Source organism: Cheilinus undulatus, linkage group 13, assembly GCF_018320785.1.
Source record: "Cheilinus undulatus linkage group 13, ASM1832078v1, whole genome shotgun sequence".
In the NCBI taxonomy this organism is placed as follows: Eukaryota; Metazoa; Chordata; class Actinopteri; order Labriformes; family Labridae; genus Cheilinus; species Cheilinus undulatus.
In genome coordinates, this window is record NC_054877.1 from 11,189,310 (window position 1) to 11,214,998 (window position 25,689).

Below are 25,689 nucleotides of genomic sequence, written 5' to 3' on the forward strand. Positions count from 1 at the left end.
GATATTTAAGCTACATATTTCTGGGGCTGCCATGTAGTCTGATGTGAATATGCTGCATCCTCATTGGTGAAAAACACATAAAGGAAAGTGAAAAATAAACTCTCTGATTCCCCCAAAACTATTAAATTTACGCAAAAAATCTGTTACTTTAATCAAGAATGGACTCACGAGTAAGTTTGGAATGCATCTTATTTGCTATTAATGGTTAACAATAGTTTGATTTTTGTAAAACTGATCAAATATCAAGCCAGTTTGCAAAAAAATGTTTTAATTTAACTTAAATATCAGTAGGGATCATAAAAGTAAAGAAAGAAAAGATACAATAAATACAGCAATATATTTATTTTCCTCTGTACTTTTACTGAATTTAATTGAGTTTCTGGGGGCCCGATGGGAAGCTAGGGGACCTGATGTGGCCCCCGGGCCTCCAGTTGATGATCAGTGTTGCAGTTGGTGTTGTCTACAAGTACTGGTACTGGTGTATGCATCAGTGTATATATCATAACATCGAAAGCATAGAGGCTGGCTCAGACTACATGATTTTGTAGAACAGAAGTGCTCTCTGTGATGGAAGCGGTCTTTTGCTCGTAAAGGAGAAAACAACAAACAAGAAACAATTATGGATGTATCAAGAGGAGGATAGTATGGACTGAATCTCCTTCAGATAGAAATAAAGGTATGCCTCTTAAAATGTGAAGAAATTAAAATAAAACATACAAATTAGTTCCCCGGAGGGAGAAAAAGTGGAAATTCTTGTAAACGATGATGCAAAGATAAGGAACAAATGCTTTTCAGGATTCACATCACTGACGTCAGGTCAGGATGACCAGGCGACAATGTAAGAACATTTCTGCCATGTGAGTCTTGTCCAGACGTGGTCGTGGAGCGTCTTGGATGCATTGTTATTTATATCATAATACTACAAGACCATTTGTTGTTCCTGACGCTCAAAGTCAACCCGAGTTTTGAAGATGATTTGCAACGTTGCAGCAAGGCCAAAGTCTGGAGTAATTATTTTAGTCTGAGCCGACCTTTATTCACACCAGTACATAGGATGCAGTCTGTTTTTGAGAGTGTCTCCCTGTGTCAAGATTTCCACTGCATTCAGCAAACATGCAGCTTCTGCTCAGGATAGGTCCTTTAACACCCACATAAAGAATGTCTTTCACCTTTGCAAAATCGCTAAAATCAGGCACATCTCGCCTCAAAGCGATGCTGATAATCTTGTCCATGCTTTTGTTACCTCTAGGTTAGATTACTGTAATTCTCTCCTATCAGACTGTCCTAGTAAGTCACTGAAGACCCTTCAGCTAGTCCAAAACACTGCAGCACATGTACTGACCAGAACCAGGAAAAGAGATCAGATCACTCCTGTCATAGCTTCTCTTCATTGGCTCCCCATAAAATCTAAAATAGAATTTAAAATTCTTCTGCTCACTTACAACTAGGGCTGGGCAATTAATTGCATATTAGATTAAAACATTCAAACATTCAAACAACAAACATTCAAGTGTCTTTTTTTACACAAAAGTCCTACTGTTCTTGCTCATGTATTTATTTTTTTAATCAAAATGAGAATACTATGAGAAATGATCATCCCCTTCAATAAAACCATTAAACACTTGATATTCTGTTTGTGTGTCAGGGTTGAGTGTTGTTACCTCGGCATCAGGTCGCAGAGAGCGCAGGTAGCTCTTCAGGTCTCCGTGGGTCATCAGCTCCATCACCACCAACGTGGGCTGACCTTTAGATACAACACCCAGCAGACGCACCTGGGAGACAAGAACGAGGGATTTTCAGTATGGTCTGGTTTGTTTACAGGAAAAACAAGACTCATAACACCAGAGAACAAGTGGCGGCCTTTAAACAGCAAAATGAAGTAGAGGTGGAGTTTATACAAATATAAGGTTATACTACCTAGTGCAGTACAGCCTCCAACTATCAGTTCAAACTCTACGTGGATCTTTAGCTTGTCGTTATTCACCAAAATTCACACAACACACTCCTGTGTTCATGTTTAGTGTTCACTGTCTTTAAAACAATCTCTTCTTACCACGTGGTGGCAGCTGAAGGCCTTCATGACCGACGCCTCATTCAAGAACTCGATTCTCTCCCTCAGGCTGGCCGACTCGTTCACCGTCTTCACCGCTACCCGCGTGTCTGGCTCGCCTTTGACGATGTCCTTGGCGATGCCCTCATACACCATACCAAAGGAACCCTGGCCCAGTTCCCTTAAAATGTTAATCTTCTCTCTGGCCACCTCCCACTCGTCCTCCTCGTACACTGCAGACACATTTTACAGAACAGTTTACACATGATGATGGAGGCCAAATACACACAAGACACAGGTTAATCAAAGCAAGAAAACCTGATAATCTGTTCTCTAGTACTCACAAGAAAAACTGCTCTTAATCTAAGTAAGTTAAAGTCTTAGAAAAACCTGGTTGATATTATGTGATGCTGCAACTTAATTGGAGTTTGTTTGCTTTCTTTTTGCCTGCAGCACTTTGACTAAACCAAGTGAGCAGAGAGAAGAGCAGATTTCCTTTTCTGTGCCAAATGTTTATTTGTGGACATCCGGTCCGTCTACACGTGCATAAATCATGTGGGAAATAATCAGACAAGCTTCCAAGTCTGAACAGGATTTCTCAGAATGTTTTGACCGCTTAGTTGAAAACTGCAGTTTAATCTAAAAGTTTCAGAAGTGAAGTTACTGCTTATGATCGGAAATAATCTGATTCCCTGAGTGTACATGAGGGCACTGAAACCAGACACTGATTTATCATAATTTAGTCACCAATGTCTGAATGAATCAGTAATTCAAGACAGTCTATTTAGAGATCTTTGCACTGCAGCTCATTTGAGTCTTGAGACTCAGTCTGAGTAATATGGACCCAAACTCATATCTCAATGTTTCATAGCTGAATGGTAATACATGATATTTATCTCAATACATGATGACTAATTTCTTTTACAAACTCGACATAAAGATGTACACAGGAATGCATATTTGCTGCTGTTTGAGTGCTCTAGTTTCTGTTTATAGAAAAGTGTAGTTCAGACTGTTTTGACCAATCAAGTATCAGGAGAAATAGTTAAAATGTTGACAACAAACAGGTAGAACTTGTTGTCTGCACTTATGACAAACCAGCTCCTATCATCTGTAGTCTTATGATTTATTTGTCTCTGTAAATAGATATCGGCATAAAAGTGAAGCTAGTAATCAACGATAAATCAAACATTTGAATGTGAGCCATGAATCCGCTTGGCGCTGTGTATAAAGCCAATTAGCGGATAGATTCACTCACTACTTTAAACGTGTCAGAGAAGATCAAACCAAACCCCTTAAAAATGCTGTTAAAAGCTGCTTTCTTTGACTCTTAAGGAAAAATGTGTTAAAGCTTGGCCTTTAATTTTTCATGCATCTGCATCATAATGTTATTTCAGCAAACCTGATTCTCCCTAATTGTGGGAAAATCACATTAAAATTAGTTTCTTTTCAAAAACATGAATTGATAATCCAGCCTCTTCTGATACTGGCAAAGAAAACAACAATGGAGAAATGGATCATGGATGACCCTCCAACTGTTACTATGTGGAAGCCTCTAATCTCAGAGGTTGTAACCCTGTAAATACTTGGGCACTATGTTGATGAAAGGCCTCATCTTTTCCTGCAGAAATGGAGGAAGCCACTGGAACAGCTGGGACTTGACAATAATTTCAATCTTAATAAATAACACAGCGGACAAGGAGAGCATTTTTGGATTTAGAGTAATGGACACGAGAATGTCTAAACCCCATAACTTGGGTTACTTTTCAAGTACAGATTCTTATTTGATTTTCTTATCTATGTCACAACACGTTTTATGATATGGATTATCCAGGTTGTAGAATTATTTGTTTGTGTGTGTTTACTTTATTCTGTTACATTTCTTAAACTTAATAAATAGAATTCACAAAAAAACAAAAAAAACAAACAAACAAACAAAAAAAATACCATGAATTGAGTGCTAAAACTACAGCGCTATAACTTGCATATATTCTACTGTGGACTCATCAGATGAACAGGGCTGCTAATATAAACAAATGACAGTCTTTACATTGCAGATATAAACACTACGTGCAAAAGTGAATGTTGCCTGGAAGGATTTTAAATTCATACCCCAGCTTCGACCAAAGTATGGAAAATCTATGTCTGTTACCAGAGTAAAAAGCATCTATCAGACGATGGTAGATGATGTTTTTCAAAAGGCTCCAGAGATTGTGTGATGACAAATACACTGCCTGGCCAAAAAAAAAGTCGCCACCTGGATTTAACTAAGCAAATAGGTACGAGCCTCCTATTGGATAATTACTGCATGGGCGATTATCTTTCAGCTGGCAACAAGTTATTTAACCCCAGCTGATGCAATGAGTAACTTCTCATTCCTTAAACAATGGATTTTTTCTTCCCTAATGGCACGGGCATATTCCAAGATGACAATACCAGGATTCATCGGGCTCAAATTGTGAAAGAGTGGTTCAGGGAGCATGAGACATCATTTTCACACATGGATTGACCACCACAGAGTCCAGACCTTAACCCCATTGAGAATCTCTGGGATGTGCTGGAGAAGGCTTTTTGCAGTGGTCAGACTCTCCCATCATCAATATTAAAATTAATGCAACACTGGATGGAAATAAATCTTGTGACATTGCAGAAGCTTATCGAAACAACGCCACAGAGAATTCATGCTGTAATCAAAGCCAAAGGCGGTCCAATGAAATATTAGAGTGTGTTACCTTTTTTGGGTGGCGACTTTTTTTTTTGTCCAGGCAGTGTAATTTCACAATACCAGAATGAAAAATTTGAAATGATTCTAGCAATTCTAGCAAAATGAACAATGAAACCTGCTTGATAACATGGCAACAAAGTCCTAGACACTCAATATTAAGCAGTTACTAATTTTTGATTATCTTAAAGTTCAGGCAAACTCAAAAAATGCTTAAATTATACAAAACATTTGAAACGTTTCTGTTTATTGAGGTTACAAATGTTCTACTCTTAAACCCATGTGTTTTTAGGATTATACAATCGCCACTATTGTAGTGATAACTGGTACCAAAGAGTACGCTGTGTGATAGGGCACACTGGTTCACCTTGAGGAAAGTCTTGGTGTGCCTTGGGAATTTGTACAACCATTACCACAACTATAAGCAACTTAATTTATCATAAATTGATTTAACAGGGCTATATTACATGAATATGATATGGTGTGCTCCTTTAGATTTTGGCTAGATTTTAGGAGGGAAAAAAAAAGTTAGAAAATCCCTGCTCTTGCCTAATGATCTTTAGACATGTTTTAACCAAAAGAGAAAGAACAATGTCTTAATTACACAAATTCATTGACAAAATTTGGAAAACTGTGTGGAACTGACGGAGGGAAAGGCCCCTCATCAGCTCCACTTTATGTTTCCAAATGTTGCCAACATATTTGTGCAATTAAAGCAAGATGGAGGAGTTTGCCTGTATTTTTTTTATAATCAAAACCAATGAATTAAACAATATTGGGTGTCAAAGACTTCTTCTTTCTTCTTCTTAGTGCATTACATGCTACATGTATTTTTAACAGTACAGCCAAAGTCATCTGCATCTTTGAGGGCAATAAACAGTAGCAAAATAACCTGCTGACACTGAGCTCAACAGTGCAAAAAAGAAATAGATTATAAATTTACATTGATTCTCCTTATTACTCAGCCAGTTTGCAGGATGGCTCCCTGAGATACTCCTGACAAAGTGCTTCAAATAATAACAACAACAACAACAAAAAGACAGATTCTTAAATGCAAAAAAATCTAGCTATAGTTCAGAGCTTGAATATGCTTTTAAATTTTTGAGACTTTTTTAGCTTTGCCGAATGACTTAAGGGAAGGCGGCTGATGAGTTTTCCCTGGCGCTTAGTTTTGTCATTCTTTATCTTAAGAAAGTCCTTGTAGTCATCAGGTTGATGGTTTTTTTAGATGCAAAATTAAACTGGTGGTGTTAATTGCGTGTTGTCTAGTCCTCCTCGCATCACATGTACTTTAAAAGTGATGCAAACAGCTACTTTGCTGTCTTGTTCCAACACCTCAAACTTCTCCAAAACAGGCGACATGTTGAGTTTGTTGTTGTTGGCGCACTTCCAGCGTCATCACATGCTTAATTATGACGTCACATTATCAGCCGTACAGATCGACAGAAATTTTATTATCAGCCAATACCAATATACTGCCGATAATATTGTGCATCCCTATTCTGTATTACTGATCATAAGGCTTAAAGCCATTCTTACCATCATAAGGGCTGAGATATTCTGGGTTTGAAGAAGCGTAGATGGGACCACTCGGCCCTTGAGTTTGACTAGAGAAGAAAAGAATTGAAGAAAAGAACTCATTGACAATCAATCAAACAGCACATAAATGAGTGAAAGATAGTGTGGTGGGAAGGATATGATAATTGCATACTTCTTTCTGAAAATGACGAATCCCACCACGGCCACACACAGCACCAGGATGAAGCAAATGATCGGACCGATGATGATCTTCACGATGTGGAGAGGGTCGCCTGCAGAACGACATGTCAAACCGGACAGTGAGAAATATTTTAACAGACAACAAACAGATAAAAGAAATGAAAAATATCCAGTTTCTACTTATATTATAGGTAAATATAAATAATGAGAATGCATATCTGGATTTCAGGCCTTTAGTATTTTAATTTTGTCACTTTTGAGCAGACGGAGACTTACTTGCGTCCTGGACATAGAAGTGCGTTGGCTCGGTCCAGGATCCATTCCCAGCCAGCGAGGTGGCCCTGATCCTAACTGTGTAATTCCCAGGATGCATCACTTTCAACTTTGCACCTCGGGTCGCTTTGTACATGTTTCTAGACACGCAGTAGTGAAGCTCCTGCAATAAAAGGAACAGTGATGATCAGCATTAAATGACAAATAACTAACTTGTGTTCACTGGTAGAGTTTCAAATTGTTATTAACTCATGTAGAGGTGATACTGTTTCTCTTCCTAGGCTAAAACTGCACCGTGCTGTCAGTTTAGGAAGTTTTTAATTGTTTTACATAGAAAATTATACTCTATTGCAGTCAGATTGTTTATCTGTTCCCAAAGCAAATGAACCTGATGCAATGCTTAACTGACCTCTAGATATAAAGCTATCACATTAGTAAGACCGTACACTTTAATTTTCAAACACGTTTCCAGTAATGAGCACTGCCTCTTATTCATATGTGCAGCCTGACTGGTTAAACTGCCTCCATTCTCTGTTGAAGCTGCTGCGTTAATGAAGAGGAGAAATATTAAAAGTGCTTTTTGGTTAGGCATGTTTATGTGTTACAATGAACTCATGCACTCAGTGACTCAACCATCACATCAAAATAAACACTGAGGCGAAACAGGATTAACAGATGTGAGTGTGTGTCTGCATTTCCTCACCTCTGAGTCTCCCAGTCTCCTGTAGTTGACCTCATACAGGATGATCATACCGTTGGGAGCTGCCGGTTCCTGCCATGTGATGAGCACTGTGTTTTCTGTCACCTCGAAGCTGATTGGACCAGTGATGTCGTCAGCTTTGTCTGCAGGAATCAGTCATATTATTCCATTAGTAATAGCCCCATCAAAACCAGTTTGTTGGATTAAACAGAAGGCAAAATGGTGAGCATCTCACTGGTCTTATTGTTTTTACCTCATGCCTTGTGATTGAAATATCTCAGGTTCATTTGTTCTACGTCTTCTGTCTGTGCTTTCTGACCCTCTTCAGGAAGCACTAAGTCAAAATTTATTGCAATTGCAATTTTCAGATAGCAGGAGGTGCAATGTCTCTATAGGGTGAAAAGTGTCAAAGATTTGGAACAATTATCTTACTCTCAATTATCCTTTTCTTGCCTTTATTGGATAGAGGAGGACAGTGGATAGACTCGGAAACAGGGATGAGAGTGGAGAGAGACATGCGGCAAAGGGCCACAAGACGGATTTGAACAGCGGCCGCCCGTGTACATGGTGCTTGCCCTAAACTCCTCGACCATCGATGCGCCCCCAAGGACATGGACTTTTTGAGGCCCTCCCCTCTGGCAGGAGGCTGAAGTCCATCAGGACCAAAACCTCCCACCACAAGAGTAGTTTCTTCCTCGCTGCTGTCAGTCTAATAAACAGTACTCCGGCCCTCTCCTCACAGACTCTCAACGAACCCCAGAACAAGCAGACAGAATAATGCATCTTTATACCAGACTCTGTGTGCTACATTAATGCACACGGACTTCATCTCTTCTGTCTTCAACTGCATACAGTGTGTGTTACAAGCATGTAGTAAACTATAACCTGTACACCAGCTAATCTGCACATCTGTATAGTTTATCCTTTATTTTTACCTTTGTACATACTTTTGTGGTGTTTATATTGTAGTTCACACTTTATTTTACTAATATATTTTTCCAGAATAAGCTAGTTAAGTTCTAGCCTCTTAATTTTTTTTTCTTCTTCTTCTGTTATCTGTTTGCACCAAACACCAAGTAAAATTACTTGTATGTGAACTTGGCACTAAAACTTTCTGATTAAATATGATATTCTAATATTCAATATCTTTTAAAAATAAAAATCATTCAGCCCTAGCCCTCTGGGTATGAAACTGACTTTGTGAGGTGGCAGGTTAAAGTGCAAAAAACACAGGGATCAAAATTTTTTTCCACTTTTTTGTGACATGCAAAATTAAGAGACAAATTATTTTAGGTTTTGCCAATTTTTTGGGACCAAGCACACAAAATGTCTACATATGCAGTTGGTGAATGTTGATTTGCAGCCCTGACTGTCTGATAAAATAGAAAATCTCTACAAAATAACCAACATTTACAAGTTATCACAGGAAACAAAGTGAAACAAAGTGTAAGTGTGCATGTCCTCCTTGCTTCTATAAAGATTCATTTTTTAAACATGATTTCTCCTCCTCAAAACTACATTCTTCACTGAATTTGTTTAAAAAAAATTGTCAGACTCTGGGTCCAAAGCTTTCATTAAGCAGATGACTGTGGGTCCGGAGGACAGACCAGTTGAGAATCAGTGGTTTAAGGGACTTTGAAACAGGGCTGGAATTTAACTTTTTCGTCTGGCTGGTGGATTTTTAAACATTTTATCAGCCACTCTATTTTATCAAACACTCTTATTTGATAAGGTATAATAATATAATCAAGGCTTAAAGTATTCAGATTATCTAACAAGACAAGAGTCTGTGCATAAAGGACTTAAAAGCCTCTTTTTTTCGACCGATTTGTCCTGAATTCGACCACGCAAACATTTGCTGTGCTTCCCATGGGGGCACTGTAAATTCACAGGCATTTTCCTGCATAACGAGTGTCAGACTCCCTAGTAGTTAATATTTTGTTTGTGATTTCTGCAGTTTCAAGCCAAAATTCAGGCTTTATTTAACTACTATGGACTTGTGACAAGCAAGTTCAAATTCACCTTTAGCGGATACACTAGTTGTTTATAGTAGAACCACCTTGGTAAACGATGCTGAAGAACTTTAGGTATTGCAAGTATTCTACTTGTGTGCTGCCAAACAAACAGATGAGAATCTTTCAAAAAACAAACACCTAGCTAAGTGGATGAGAAATCATAAACTTTTAGTGATAACAGTTTCAACTCAGCATAATCTTCAGGCTGAGTCAGCTTGGACCATTCTCATCATGCTGTGATCTAGTATGAGGGTTGTCACAATACCAGATAGTCAAACTTTGCCTTTAATCAAAATCAGTTGACATCTACACTTGTTTTGATTCCAGGGGAACAAAAATAGAATTCCTGGGCACTCACTACCGTGTAATTTCTTTGTAAAGTTACCAATAATCGCAGGCAAACTCCTGCAGACTGTCTGAACTGCAAAAATATGTTGGCAGAGTGTCGTTAATGAAACAATGCCTGCACTGACTATTTGTGCAGTGTTCTCAGGGCTGTTTTTCTTTCACTAGTGAAAGTGTCTGTTTAAGAAATGGCTGAAGATTTACAAAGCTTTGGTACCTTCTGATCACTGAAATAATTGAGATAATTTTAACAGCAATATTTATTATACAGACCAACAATCGTGTTAGTGGCACTGGTAAATGAAGCCATATCAGAGACTCTCACCTTCAGGCATTGTGCGAGCGCTGACATACGCTGCCATGCTGCACCGAGCGGGGTCAGTTGGGTGGTTGCAAGCGTGAATCTCAATCTGGTAGCTGGTGAAGTGGCGCAGGTTTGAGATGACTGTCGATTCCTTTGCGTGAACAGTGACAACGGTCTTTGTGCTCTCAAAGGTTTCCTCATCCTCATCATCCGGGCTGCCAGTGCTCTGGGTCGGGCTGGGGGCAGTGGTGAGGAAGGGGTAGGTTTGGTTGGCGATGCCCATCACGGAGCGCCGCCGTCTTGAACGCCTAAAACAGAGAAAGGCAGTTAATGTATTTCTAATAATAGAAGAAAATGATGCCCCAAAAGATGGATTCAACAGTTTTGTCACAAGTCAATAAAATAGCTCCTTTCACTCCTGAAAACTTCCTAAAAGTTTTGGGGTGAGCTGCATGTGAACACAAACAACCACACCCTAACTTTACCTGGACTGTTTCCAGCCTCTAAGTAAAATCTCCATAAATCTGTGGTAAGTCCATGTGTGATCACAGCAGTAAATATCAGAAAAAACCCTGTTACCAGTGCCAAACTAGTACATGTAACAAAACTGCTAATTAACAGGGAAAGCTTCATGCTCTCAGGGAATAAATATGATCAAATAAGAAACCAAGGACGATTTCAGAGGCAGCCTTTCTTAAAGTTTAACAAAAATATGAAAGAGTAGACTTGTGAAATGGACTCAACATTCATTCATTTATGCATGACTGTCCCTGATTGTAAAGATGAGACATGCACCAAGCTTCCAGTGTCTCCCTGTAGCTCTTGTTTTACTTGTTACACAGAATTTATGACACTTTTGGTGTCCAGACATTAGTAAGTGCAAAACTATGAAAGCCCCCAAAAGGAGAGGTCTGGAAATGTGTTATCCATAAATGAAATCATGTCTCCTCCTTCTCTGACAGCGAGGGTTTCATTGGGCTTTCACTGGGCTGTAAGGATCAACTAGAAACACTTTTTACTGCTGCTGTAATACAAAGGCATGTGGTTTGAACTACATATTTCTGTAAATCACCCGCTTACAGGTGTGCATTCTGGATTTAGTTAACTGCCACACAGAAAAGCAACAATGACATTTCATGTTTTTCTGTCTATCTGTGCAGCTCAGAAGTGATGGGTTTAATTTTTTTTTTTTTTTTTTTGCTTTGAATTTCACTTTAACTTTCTTTTAGTCCTTAAACAACTTTAATATAAAATTTTAATATGATCCAAACACAGAACATCACATGGTGCATAAAAATACAAGCAGACTTCAGCAGAAGACTACAGTCCATCAGATACAGACCTGGTAAAAAAACTGAGAGATTTATTATTAACAGATTTTCTGTCTTTATTGAGATGCAAAATCAGACTCAGAAATGCTTTTATGTCAGACAGATTTCGTGGGGAAAAGTTAACTGTGAATAGTCCTGATTTAATGTTTGCATGTTTTCAACATTTCACTCTGTATGATCGCTGGTCAACAAAAATTATGGCATATCCCAGGGAAAATCAACCGGGGGCCGGGGTCCACATCAGGCCAAAAACAACTCTAAAACAACTGAGATTGACACAATTTAATCAGGAATGGCTTTGTTTCATCCATTTTTCAGAAATCCACCTGCCTGCCATTATCAGCAAATAAAATGCATGAAGAGGAATTTTCCTACTTGAGTTTGTCCAACTTACCACTGGCACATTAGCATCAAACCCCGTGACAGACAACATGACAGAAATATCTAACTAAAATATTTCAATTGCTCCCATATGGCTGGCAGCGATAAAGAAATTAAATGATTTTTCCCTATGCTCTTATCCCTCATGATGTTTTTTATTCTAATTAATTATAATGTTGTCTTATTGTCATCATCGTCCTCATACCACATTTATCTTTTTCTGCACCAGGCTGGCCTGTGAGATGCTTTGTTTGTTTTGTTGTTTAGCACAGTGAAAATTAAGACTTGACTCTTTAAATCTTGAATTCTTTAAGCAGCTTCATCTGCTCTGCTTAAAGCTGAACTGAGAGCAATGTTGAACTTGATTCAGTTTGACAACACTGAAACTATAAAAGGCCTTTATTATCTTGCCAGACTTGTTTGAAGCCTTCAGATATTATTCTCCTGACGACATCGTTTATGAAGCATAAAGGTGTTAAAACACTGCTTTTTTTCTTAAAGACATCTTTGTGTTTTTTTTGTCTTACTTGATCTCAAAGACTTCGTTGTGAAGATAATTCTCAAAGGTTTTGCGGTACTCTGAGTCTTCTTTCTCCTTCTTGAGCTCCTTGTCGGTTTTGGGGCAGGCACAGCACAGTGTCCCCTGGCCCTGCTCCTCCGTCTGGTTCCACTTCTGCTCCTCGTCACTGTCGACCTGCGTGGGCACCCGAGACGGCAGCTTCATCCCTGACGAATCAGCAAATAAAGAAAACAAAAATACATTTAATCAGAGGGAAAGGGGTAACAGGTGCGACCATCGCAGACACGAGACAAAAATATTCACGTAGACATCCTCCCACATTTGCGCCTGCGGGCCACGTCTGTCTTTGTCACCTCCAGGCCCTCGCCCTTTCTGTTGGAGATAAATTACCAGTGACATGACCTCCCTGCAGACTCCCATCTTCCTGGGTGTGTGGGAGTTTTAAAGAGAAAAGTTTGGGTCAGTTGTATGTTAATATGGTAGGGCACCGATGGCAGGGAATCAACGCAGGTCGGGATGTGACAGGAATAATTTATCTGAGATAAAGGTCTGAACTCTGTCTGAACCTGAGTCGAGGCGGGAGGACGATCGCGACTGTCTCATCACCAGAATTCACTTAGCTAAAGCTACATTATACTCCCTGAACAAAGGATTCACCTTTACTGCACAAGACCTTTTTCTCTCACCAGCTAAAAAGTAGCTCTCTGCCTGTTGGAGCACGGTTCAAAGCACTAATGGCTCACTGGGGTTAAATGCACTCAGAAATAAATCCTCTCACAAATGGATTTATACATTTTTTTTAATGCTTTACCTGTCTTAACCTTCACTCAGTTGAGGCAAAGCACAGACTGCGCTGTAATATTGCTATTGTCATGTCTCAAGTTTTGTGATTTTATTGTTTTAATGAACTTCCTGTAAATCTGTAACCCCAGTTATAAGCTCAGTCTTTCAATCTAGTGAACCCGACAAATTCTGTAACTGCAGGCCGGTCCTAGGCCTTCTCGAATGTTCTTGAAAAGTTAGCAGAGAAACTGGTGTGCTGCCTTAGCCAGGTCTCCCTCAGAAAAGAGATCTCAACCTCAAAGGACTACACTACTCAATAAAGGTTAAAGAGCCACCATTTGCAAAAAAGGACAAAACTAAAATAACTATAAAGGAAAAATAATTACAAAATAATTGCAAAACAACGGCAAAAATTGGTTAAAGTGGCAAAAAATAGGATAAATGTGGTGAAAACGGGATAAGAGATGGAGAAAAAATTGCAAAGTTGGGTGGGAAATGGGCGAAAAGCAATTAAAAATGCACAAAATGGATAAGTGGCAAAAAAGGGTTTAAAGCAACAATAAGGAGTAAAAATGGACAACTAAGGCAGTAACAAGGAGTTGAAACAGCAAAAATTGGTTAAAAGTGACCAAAATGGGAGTAATGTGGAAACAAATGTGGAGGAAAAGGTGATAAAAAATAGGGTTAAAAGTGGCACAAATAAACAATTTGAACATCGGAAATCAATTCTTTTGCCTAAATCTGATACAAAGTGATGATAGTGTGTTCTCTGCACTCTGCAGATGCATTGTTTTTTGATAGATTTACCCACAGTAGAGAAATATCATGGATTTTGTCAAAGATCTTTTTTGGCAAGTCTTAGTTTAGTCTTTCTGATGGAAAAAAGGTAGTCAACAAACATTTTAGTCATAGTTTTAGTTAAAGAAATTAACACTGACCCAATTATGGCTTGGCACAATTTCAGCTCCAAAATTTAGTAACTGTTACCCAAGTCAGTAGCTCCATTGCCACAGATCCAACACACATGCATCAGTATCATCAATAAATCCCAACTGGGAAGGGCCCATTCACATTGGGATTTTCAAGGGTCCAGCCAATTCTGTGGGCAGGCCAGTCTGTAACCATATATATGTGGAAACGAGGAGGAACAACAGATGAAATGAACGCAAGGTTCGGACAGAAACATCCATCTGTATCTGTATGCATTTCTGACGTAGTGCATAAATAAGCCGTTTGTCCCCATAACAGGCTGCAGAGTTGCTGAAAGGGTAATTATTAGTGTATTACAGTGGCAGAAAAACAACTCCTTAATTTTGAACTGTACAAAAAAACAAGTTTCTATGTTCTTAGCTTTATTACAAAAAAAAAAAATATATATATATATTGATCAAAAACCGAATGTAAATGAATGAAGGATCTAGATGTTGGCCTGGACTCAAAATTAGTATCCGAGGCAGGTATCAGAAACATGTCTAAGATCATCAAGATTAACTTGTACTGCTTTCATCTTACAAGATCTCGTTTACCAGCAAAAGCTGCCTGGCTATACATGCACAAAATGATTTTATCAGACTTTTCATAACTGTGTAACTGCCTGGGGTCAAATCACTCAATCCTAGGGCTGGATATTGTTAAGAACCTCACGATTCGATTCGATTCCGATTCTTTAGGTTGCGATTCGATTCGATATTGATTCGATTCGATTCGATATTGATTTAAATGCTTCGATGTCAACTCAGTAAGAAGTAGAAATACACAAATAACCTGCTGACATTTTTCTAATAATTATTTTCATGCCCATGTGAACATATGTGGTAGGTCACTTCACATTTTTGAGCAATAAAACATCTGAAAATAAAAATTTGCACAATTAAAAGTTATTTGTGCATATGAAGCACAAAAGTAAAAAGCATGACAGTTCTGTAAAAACACTGAAAAAGTAAAGTGCATGTAAACTTACATAATATTTCTTTCCTCTTGGAAACTGTGATAAACCTCACATAACATGATTATAGTTGGTTATTGTTTGGTCGAGTGCGGCCTCTGTCCATACAACATGAATCACATGCACAGCCACCCCCACTGGCCAGGAGGTGAATCGATTCAGAGGATTTGCTGAATCGATATTGAATTGGAGGGGGAAATAGTGCGATGCATCGATTAATCGACATTTTTACCCACCCCTTCTCAATCCGCAATGAAACCTATGCTATCTTTATACAAATAAACCCTAAAACACTGGATCAAAATCCCTGGATCAGAAAATTAATCAATGGTATAATTTATTGAGCTGTAAAACATCATTAACTTCTCATTTATCAAACTGACTTTGAAGTGTGTGAATGGTCTTTTCCCAAAACTGCTCAGCCAAATTATTCCAGAAATTTTCCAGCAAAGGAGCCGCTCCAAGAGGAGCAGTTAGTGAAGACTGTAAACCAGCAAGGTTTAAGACAACATTGTCCTCTTTTCAGTTAAAAGCCCACAGTTTTGTTATATATAATAAATAATACGCTAACTGACTCCAAAGGGTTTAATAACAAGGTAAAACAATGGCTTAAACAAAGGCAAATCTGTGCAAATGTACGTTTTATATTGCTCGTCATGTTTCAGTCCTCTTTTTACTTGTTTTTTTCTTAGTTGTTATTTCACTTACTGCATGTATGTGGTTTCCTGTCTATGTCTGCCTTGTTTTTATGCCTCTTTGTGGTTTCCCATCGATGCCCGCTCTAACTGTCAAGTCTTTTTTATTTTGTTGTTTAATGTGTTTCATTTCTTAAAAGCCTTGCCAGAGACAAGAACTGCAAATTATGCATTGATAGAAGTCTTGTATGCATTGTAATGGTTAATCTCTAATTAGAAGCAACAATACTTATGACTGACTGAAAATAAATATATAAATATATAACAAATCCCTCTGTGTTTTCACAACAAAACCTGAAATTAAACGTTTGGCTGCATGTCCATATATGTGACGGTGAATATACAAATTCAAAAGTACTACAAAAACAATCACTTCCAAATAACACTTTAAAAAGTTTGCTGGAAGCTGACTGCAGCAGCCTGACATGCTTTAAGAGTCCGTCAGTGAGAAAAGCTCTTCAGCTAATAAAACAAGTACAAAAGATGTCATCTCTCCACCTGTCAGAAACCCTCAGACACATAAAACCACCGACACTAAAGCACAAGAGAACAACCACAAACAATGCGGCTCACCTTTCTGGCAGTAGTCAAACTTGTAGAGCTCGCTGGCTTCAGGCTGGCGCTGGCAGAACACGAGGTAGTGAGTGATGTTCCCGTTGGGGTCGTTGGGAGGCTTCCACTTCAGGATGATCTGAGAGGAAGAGTTGGACGAGGAGATGGGGTCGAGCGGGACTGAGGGTTCTAGGGAGAGATTGACAAGTGATAAAATGTTGAGGAATATGAAAAGGTTCATCAGAATATGTAGAAATCTGTGTTCCTTAATGGTACAGTTACAAAAGAGAACCAGTTTGGTGAATAAACATGAGGGAGGTAGGATACTTCACACAAACGCAGTTAAGGCATCCTACCCTAAATCAAAATCCACAGAAAGCCTCTCTATTTTACTATTCTTACAGGAAAGAATAAAAAAATGCACTCATGTACAAAAAAAGCCAGATGCCTATGCTTTAATTTACCCAGTTTGATGCATATTTATGAAATTAATATAGTTGTAACTAGACTGTTGATTTTACATGCCACTTATTTATATTTATTATATGCCTTTTAATGCCTGATTGGACTATATTGTGTTTTAAGGGCTTTATTATTATTGTTATTATTTTAAGATTTATTTTTGGGCTTTTCAGGCAATTATTGACAGAGGAGGACAGTGGACAGAATCAGAACATGGATTAGAGAGATGGGGAGAGACACGTGGGAAAGCGCCACAGGCCGGACTTGAATCAGGTAGACCGGGTACACAGGGTGCACCTCAAACCCCTGGCCCCCCTGCGCCCCAAGGGCATTTATTTTAGTATGTTTCTTCATGTTCTGTTCAGTGTAAGATGGGAATTTAAACAGCTGCTTTGACATTTTAATGCCCGGTAGAATCAATAAAGGATCTATCTCTTTGTACTTGGTACATCAGTCATATATAATTTTGACCTACTTGTGCATTTTTGTAATTTCCATTGTATTTTGGTTTCAGTGAAGTGTACTTCTGCATATAAATAAATGGGACTTCTCTCTGAGTTCAAGTTTCTTCTTTTTATTTAAAGTGACGCCATCAGTGGGTGGGGGCGCTGACTGTAGGAGGGCAGACAGTACAAATCAAGTCGATTTACAGATTCAGATTCATAAAGTTGTCTGTCTTTGATTTAAGGAAGCAGGCTGTGGCTGTGACTCATGGTCAAAGGAGTGACTGTAAATACTGTTCCTCCTGACAGCGTTATCAAAAATCCCTGCTAACTGATGCTCCAGCAGAGCTCAGTTAAAGATAAACAGATTCTGCTCCTGACAAATGAAATTACTCAATATATATGCTGCTGCAGTGTTTTCATTGAGAAATAGCCATATCAGAAAATGGAGTGTTTTCAATGGCAGCGACTTAAAGACAGCTCAGACGTTTCAAATACAAATTCAGGAGACAGTGTTTTAAATCCCTACAACTACATCTCATTGGGGCTAAAATGGTTCATTCTAGTCCAAGTAGACATTCATTTAGAGTATTCCTAAGGTGCTTTATTAACTCTACAGTGTAGGATAGAGCCAAAAAGCCAGACGATGAAAACACAATAAGAGGAAATGACTGCAACAGTTGAATGTAGATTGATGATTAAAAGGTTCAACTAAAAGCAGGACTTGGATAAGAAGCAATTAGACCATTTTGACAAGTATATTTTGGAAGAAAGTGACCAGAACTTGTCAAGATGTGTATGTTATCATGCTTGTGATGCATTGATGCATTCTGCATTTTTTTCCATTTTTTTTTTTTTGTTTTATGGTAAACTCATGATAATATTCCTTCGATAAAGCAAACTACAAATAGTGAAAAAGGGACAAAGTATGAAATGCAGGTAGGAGGTCTGTCATCAGCAATATTGCTTAATTCAGCACTAATCATGTAAGACGTGATTGTAGAGCTATGCAAATTTTGAATCTACACAACAAAACGAAAGGTAATGCACAATTTTCTATTCTTAATTCAATCCTGCTTACTGAAAACAGATTAGCAGCTCTAATGCAAGAGGCATATTAAAGATGAGTCAGTGTGTGAGCTTTGGAAGGTCACAGTTATCTGCTCTATGTGAGGGTAAGGTATTCAGTGATTTACTGTACAATAACTGCTCTGTTACCAAATATCAACCATCTGTTGGCTGATGTTTAGCTGTTGTGTTGCAACATTTCAATGATACCTACAGTCTAACAGCTGATTTAGAGAAGAGGTTCATTATTTGGCAGAAGAAGTCACCTATTAACCTGACATGCCTGGAAAACTTTCCATCCTGTGTTAAGGAAAGGGCCGAGCCCTTGAAAAAAGAAACTCGGAGGATGATTGGATGAACATTCGGTCACATCTTTGCGGGCCAGTCAGAGCAACAAAACACCTGATGATTAGACTCTTGCCGAATGTGGTCAGAGAAGGGTGAAAACATTGTTTCTGCAAAGAAAACAACTCAATGCTGTTCTCTGTTCTTCTTTTAACAAAGAAATGCAGTCAAGTTCTAATAAAACTGATGCTATAGCAGCATCTGCCATGCCCGGAAGTACTGCCTCTTACTCCTGATTGATCCTGTCACTTTCTTAAAGGGCCCAGTCTTTTCAGATGGGAGCTCTGCAAGATGGATTCGCCAGTGAGAAACACAGAAATGGGCGAATCCATCTGCTTTGCATGGTTAGTCACCAATTGGACAAACACTGATTTGTTTTCATGGCCAGATATTAAAGACAATTCTGCAGAATGGGAGTCTTGAGCTCAATTCAAACCAAAGATTCACAAAAAGACAAGCTGAAACGTTTAACTTCTTCAGATGTGCTGCTCTAAAAATATACAGCAAGCTTTCAGTTAACACCGCTGCAACTGGAGGAGACAATGTATCTGTTTCCTCTTCCTCTTTTCATGCCTGTCTCGTAGCTTCATATAGCTTGTAAAGTGTGATATGAATGACGGCAGTGATAGAGAGCTGCTTGCTTCAGTTGCAACTCTGTTTTTGCCAAAAACATGGGATTTAAAAAACTAGATGATCAGAGTTTGGAGCCATACATGTGTAGTTCAACAGAATACCAGGGGCTTATAGCAATTTCTTCCATAAACATAAAGCTAGGGATATCTATATTTTTCCCATTTCTCCCAGTTATTACTGAACTAGTTTAGTCTTTGAGAGGGGTTGATGTCACCTCTGTTGAGCAGAGCAATCACTCACTACCAAGGCGCTTATTGGCTGCTGTGCATGACACATTTCATATTCTACAACCAGCTTTAGGTGACTTGACAGACACTTTCAGCAGGCCTGATCAGAGCTGCAAAAGCTCAGTTCACACAGCTACAACTGCCCCTTTAAGGCAAAAATAGTCTTCTTTCGTTGTCAATCTTTGGTCTAAACTTTCTTGAGAAAAGATCATTGATGTGCAGTTTGGAAGATGTTTTCAGGGCACATTTCAAGAGAACAATTAAATACTAGAGATGTCACCATATCAGCTTTTTTTTTTTTTTTTTTTAATTTCACACCGGCACATAAGAAAGGTTCACTCAACAATAAAAACACAAAAATGTTTACAGTGCTGTTTATAGTATTAAAGACAGAATATATCAGGTTTTCCTGAAAATATTTCCTCTGAATTATCATTTATAAAGTGGATGAAGTGAAAGCAGAGATTTTTCTCTCTGTATTTTATCATTTTTTCATAGTTAGGTAATTTTAAAAGGTGTTTGTGTTTGTGCAGGACTGTGAGGCTGTCTCTCCTCTCTGCTTTCTGTCTGTAACGGACACTTAAGCTAGCACATGCATCTTTAAAAGACGCTAAAAACACGCAAGAATATAAATTTACTGGCCTTGATAGAGGCATCAGTAAACACAAATCCTGAATCTTCCTTCATGTCTGTGCAGAGGTTTTGGTGTGTTTCTTTCGATCTTCTTAAGCACACAACTGCTGTGAAACAATCGGGGAATAACATCGTCTCTCTCTTTGTTATCGCTCTGCTTTACCAACAGGACACAGGCACGCACTCATCACTGCAAGCTATCAGCTCATTGCATCTTTGGCTTGAAATATGCATATATGTTTTTTTCTTCTTGACTGTGATCCTTTTGGTGCTTCTGAATGCAAAATTAATGGATACTTCATCGTTTAGTTTTGCTGAAAAAGCATCAAAGTATTGATATTCTTGACCACTTACGAAACATGTCAAACCAAAGCTCATTAAAAAAACAAAGAGTTTAAGAAGTAAAGATCATCTATCAGACAACAATAACTTTTTAATCACTGGTATCGGAACAAATCTTCACAGACACATCAGTGACAATTAATCACTTTAATTTACATGAAAGTTGCTGCTGCATAAACACCGCATCAGAGCAGATTAGGTTTTGGTATCCTGTTTTGCACCTACATTTGAGGGTTGATATTTAATTTGCACCAACTGAGGCCAGCTCATAACAGAAGTGTGTCTACCGCCGATGCAAGAACAAAATGAGGTTACCAGCTACATGTGGTATGAACAATGACTGGCATAAACGCGTATCTGGTTGTCTGATCAGTCGTCTTTTTGTAGACAGATGAATCAGATATTTTCAGTGGGAGGCAACATAAGAGACACTTGTCCTGGCCCAAGGTGAAGCAGGAGTGAAGAGAGAAGTGTCAGAAATATAATGAGCGAAGATTTAGGTGTCGACATTCAGAGTTCAAATGGAGTGTGTGATGAAGAGGATAGATATGAGGAGGGAGTGGCATTTGTGGGTGTCAGACTGAACCCTGAGGAGCCACAGCAATTGCAGATTCTTTGTCACAGAGTGATTATGCTGTCCCTGTTTCATGAGGTGGTGACACACTGGTCCAACCGCATTGTCAGACTGAGGTTGATAAGCGACAGATTATCGGTAATGACAGCTTTGCCCTTCTGACAAGAGGGACTCTGTATGACACAGACAAGGAACCCTGAGCAGTTGCCAGATGGGTAGAAAACAAGCCTCCCTTGCGACACGCCGCCTGACTGAGCGATACGTCTCTGCTGGAGGCCTGTTTTTTTGTCCGCGAGGGATGTCATGTTTAATGTGGTTTATCAGGAAGGAAATAAAAATTGTTTAAGGAAGCCAGTCAGACTAGAAGAGATGACAACGAGGGGCCAAAACTGCATATGACGCACTCTGGGTGTCAGAGTGCAATTAAGAGGGAAGAGATTTCTGATTGCTACGGACCTACGGACGCAGACACCTTGCACAAGGCAGCACCCTGTTGGTTAGAGGACCCCCAGGTGAAAAGTCCCATCTGTCATCCTCCTCCCTGCTTTTCTGCCAAGGACATTTTGGCAGCAGGCAGACTGTGAAGCTAACAACACTAAATCCACCAGTCAGTGATAGTAACGCCTAAAGAAATGCAGTTTTAAGGCAACCTTTAAAATATTTCAACTCTAGTACAGAAGAGAAAAATGTCTTTCCACTAAGGTAACTCGATGCTAATCCCTAACCTGGAGCCTCTAATAATGTACACATTCACATACTTGAATAACAAGAAACTTCAGCGACTTTTTGTAGAAAGGCTAGATTTGAGAAACAGGAACTCAAGGTCATATATCTTGTGAATTAAGAGTAGAGCTAAAAAGGTTGCCAACAATTTTGAATGAGATAGTATGTTGTCTTAATAAACAAAATGTTTCATTTAGCATCTGTTTGTATTTATTTCAGACCTCATAAATAAGGAGAATCTTTGAAAGTAGTTGAGCTCAAGGGCAGCAGAGAAGCCTTCACAAATGGACAATGCACAGTGAAACTGCTGTGCAAAATACCTCTATCTAGAGCTGGAAATTTATCTGATCGCAATGCAATGTCAGGCTGTGCAATTAGATAATTGCATAAAAGGCTGCAATTATGTTTATATTAAAGAAGTAGTGAACACTAACATTTTTTTTTTCAGCTGAACACCTAGGTTTCTGATTGAATTAAGATAAAACACATCAATGTTGGTGTTGTTTCTGAGATTTGCACCAAACGGATTAAAATCTGCATTTTACTTTTAATTAGCTCAAACGCACATCTGCTTTGAAAAATGTTTTCTGAGAAGGTGGTGCTTATGTGATGTAGGAACCTACTATCGATAGGTTTTTACGTCACAAACTCTATAAAAAAGGTTGAATGTTACTGCCTCTAACTGACTTTACCATTCAGAGACCACTCCCATCCTCACCTGCACCTGCACTGCTTCAGCCCCGAGAGCTACAGCTTTAGTAACACCAGTGCAGGAGCAAACAGCCCGAACAGGTAGTGCTCAGGACCACCACGGTCCACCACCACACTACAGCCTGCTCAGGGGACTCTGGAGGGGAAAAATCCTCCACCTCAAAAGATCGCTCTAAGGCAGCAGTGCTGCGGGACTCTGTGCCACTTTTCTGGCAAGGGGAGTCACTGTCACTTCCGCTTCACCTGTAAATTGAAAACCCTGTCCTTAAATATATATATTAAAAAACACCTGTCCTTTTCATATCCCTCCTCTCAGTACCAAACTGCTCACTTTCTGTGCATTTTTTTAAATCTTGAAGTGGGCGGGGTTAGCTCTGAGCTGGGGTTCACTTACACTTTAAGCAGTACTTGGAAGGTTTACAAAAACACCTGCAGAAAGGCCCCGAATTTAATCTTTTAATCAAACTATTTTCCCTTTGTAGAAATACCTTTATTTTAAAAAGAAAGTGTCGTTTTTGGAAATATTAAGATATTTTTGAAGGAGAACTGCAATAGCATGAATTTTTTTTTTTTTTTGCTACCTAGTATTTGTATAACCCTGTGAAGAGCAGATGGATTTGCCAGACTCCATCTCTGTCATCAGGCAAATCCATCTTGACAAGCTCCAGTCCACAACATTTGTGCCAAACCAAACACTGTTCAGGCCAATCAGAACCATTTGTGGAGACAGAGGCAGTAGCTATGTGTGTGGTTAAGTGGTACTTAAAGTCGTTTGCAATGGCTGCCTCCAGTGTTGTGATTAGCTCAGATATAGCTCTAGTATAGCAACATTTTAGCCACGTTTCTATATGAATACATTTAACACCAAAAGCTTTCCATGATGGGAAAGACGTTTTCACTCTTCTACCGAGCTGCTTTGGCATGAGTTTGTGCAAGTTATGGGGGGGAAAGGGTTAGTTGTTGTGTGAATGTGTGTATTCAATGGCTGCTAGTGGAGTGATTAGCTCAGACTTAGCCACAGTGGCAGTTTCATCAGAACTAGATAACATGTCTTTGTTAAAACAAGGATGGACAGCAATACTAAAAGCTTTTCGTGACAGGAAAAAGTTTTTCGCTGCTCCCAGTCTGCTTCGACATTGGATTGTGATCAGTACAGGTGGGATTTGCTGGTATATCCGGTGGCTGCTCAGAAATGGATCACGTTTCTTTTTAAATAAACACCGAAAGCTTTTCTGCAGAGAAGAGGTTTAGGCATGTCCCCCAAGTGGCCTTGGCATCAATTTTATTCACAGAGAAGCTCCGCTTTTAATCTACAGCAGGGGTGGCCTGTCAGCTCAAGAGAAGTGCATGTGTACAACGTCACTTTGTCTTGCCGCGCTGATTGGCCCGCCATGAATGTGACAGACAGAATGTTCCTCCAGTCACCTTCCAAGAAAGTTTTGGAAAAGTCCTGCCCTTCCCAAACGCTTTCTCTGGGAACTGTCCCAGATGAATGTGAGATATATCCTTTCAATTGATATTTGATATAGTCGATGTGGTGTCAGGTTAGTATTTGTTTGTTTTGAGTTGAGAAATACACACTTCAAAACTCATTATTCTCTAGTTTTTCCTTGATAACGAAGTAAGTAGACTCAAGATACCACTAGTGCATTATAGCTTAATTGCCCATCACAATACATTTATTCTCCAAGATAACCTCAATTGCACATTACCATACCCCACTCTCTCCACCCCTCATATCCTGTCTTTCTTCAGCTGGTCCATCAACAGAGGAAAAATATCAAAAGTGAGTGAAACTAAAATCTACATCAGTCTTACTTGTGGCGTTGGTGCGGACATAGATGATGTCACTCTTGGCTCCATGGACTTGGTGCTCATCAGAGGCGGAGAGCTGGGTTTTCACCATTATGGCGTACTGCGTCCAGGGTTTCAGCGGCAGGATGAGATGACCCGGCTCAAACTGATCTTTGTCCCCATCCGTGGGTCTACGAGGAGGGTCGACGTCAGCAATCACCCAGCTGTTGGAGCCACAGGCGTCCTGCCCGTCGAACTCAGTTACGTTCTGGAAAGGTCTTTGGTGGAAAAAGACATAAAGTTTGTTTAACTCTTTTAAAAAATAAATAAAGGTCTATTAAAAAAGTGCAATTTCTACTGATGAATGGGAAAACATATCAATCTCAGTGTCTTATATTAAAAAGGTCTGATAAGTTTGAAGAAGCACTGGCTTTAAGAGGCATATTCATTGAGATTTAACTGTGTTTTCTTTAAGCCATTGAAGAATGAACGTTTACCACCAGTGTCAACTAAATCTACCTTTTCTTTATGTTTCTGTCCAACCTTTCATATCGTCTAAGTACTTTAACATCTTAAATTGTGTTTTTCTGGCAGAGATCCCAGCTTGATGTCACTGTGGAGATGAAGATTAACTTACGCTTCTTTGTAGAGCACCATGAAGCCCAGCAGGTCTCTGAAGTCTTGGGGCCAGAAGGATTCCCACTTCACCATTATTTTATCACTCCCCGTTCGGATCTGAGTGAACTTCAACGTGCGGGTCTCACCTGCAAAAAGACACCAATGAGTTAAAGTCAATGATGAAAGCATCAAAGTGACGGAGAGATGTTGTACATCTCTGAACATGTGTCACAGGGAGATGTTGTTGTTTTATTAGCATTGTTTATTTTACAGAGTGAAGCCACAGATCCTGTTCAGCTGTCAGTGTTTTTGTTTTAACAGGGTGGTGGAGTTGATTTGTTAGAGTTGACCTTTTACCTAACGTCACACCGGTAATGGACAACCACATGAAACCAGGTTTTAGGATATCTAGAGCCTGTCCTACACAGTACTTCTTTAACAGCTTTAATTTTCTAACTTTAAAATACAGACATTGGTTCAATTTCTTATAAAGCAGGAAGGTAAAGCAAAGATAGAGAAGAATCAAGGGACTTTCTACATGCTCTACATATCAACCTTAGCTACAGGAATGACTGACTGGCTTTCATTTTTGCTGAAACAATCATAAAAACCTTCAAATTTTTTTTCTAAACTTCAGCTACTTATTTTAATCAGATCAGTATAACTCAGTCCAGAAAGTGTACACTTTGAGCTCCCCAAAAGCCATAATTCTTACTTTCTTTCAGGGGCTTTAATTCTACTGTTAATACAGAAAGTTTAAGTAGCAGGATGCCCTCATTTT

At 39.1% G+C, this 25,689-nt stretch overlaps 1 protein-coding gene across 1 annotated transcript in view; it reads right to left on the bottom strand.

Annotated features, from left to right (window-relative positions):
- The window catches only part of LOC121520772 (insulin receptor-like), a 107,194-nt gene that overhangs the window by 5,907 nt on the left and 75,598 nt on the right, over positions 1-25,689 (bottom strand). The window contains exons 7-17 of the mRNA XM_041804386.1: positions 24,928-25,054; positions 24,315-24,568; positions 16,357-16,524; positions 12,368-12,566; positions 10,150-10,436; positions 7,468-7,607; positions 6,768-6,927; positions 6,484-6,583; positions 6,312-6,379; positions 2,054-2,283; positions 1,662-1,772 (exon numbers count right to left, since the gene is read on the bottom strand). Of these exons, the coding sequence (XP_041660320.1) occupies positions 1,662-1,772; positions 2,054-2,283; positions 6,312-6,379; positions 6,484-6,583; positions 6,768-6,927; positions 7,468-7,607; positions 10,150-10,436; positions 12,368-12,566; positions 16,357-16,524; positions 24,315-24,568; positions 24,928-25,054 (1,844 nt within the window). The remainder of the gene's footprint in view (positions 1-1,661; positions 1,773-2,053; positions 2,284-6,311; positions 6,380-6,483; positions 6,584-6,767; positions 6,928-7,467; positions 7,608-10,149; positions 10,437-12,367; positions 12,567-16,356; positions 16,525-24,314; positions 24,569-24,927; positions 25,055-25,689) is intronic.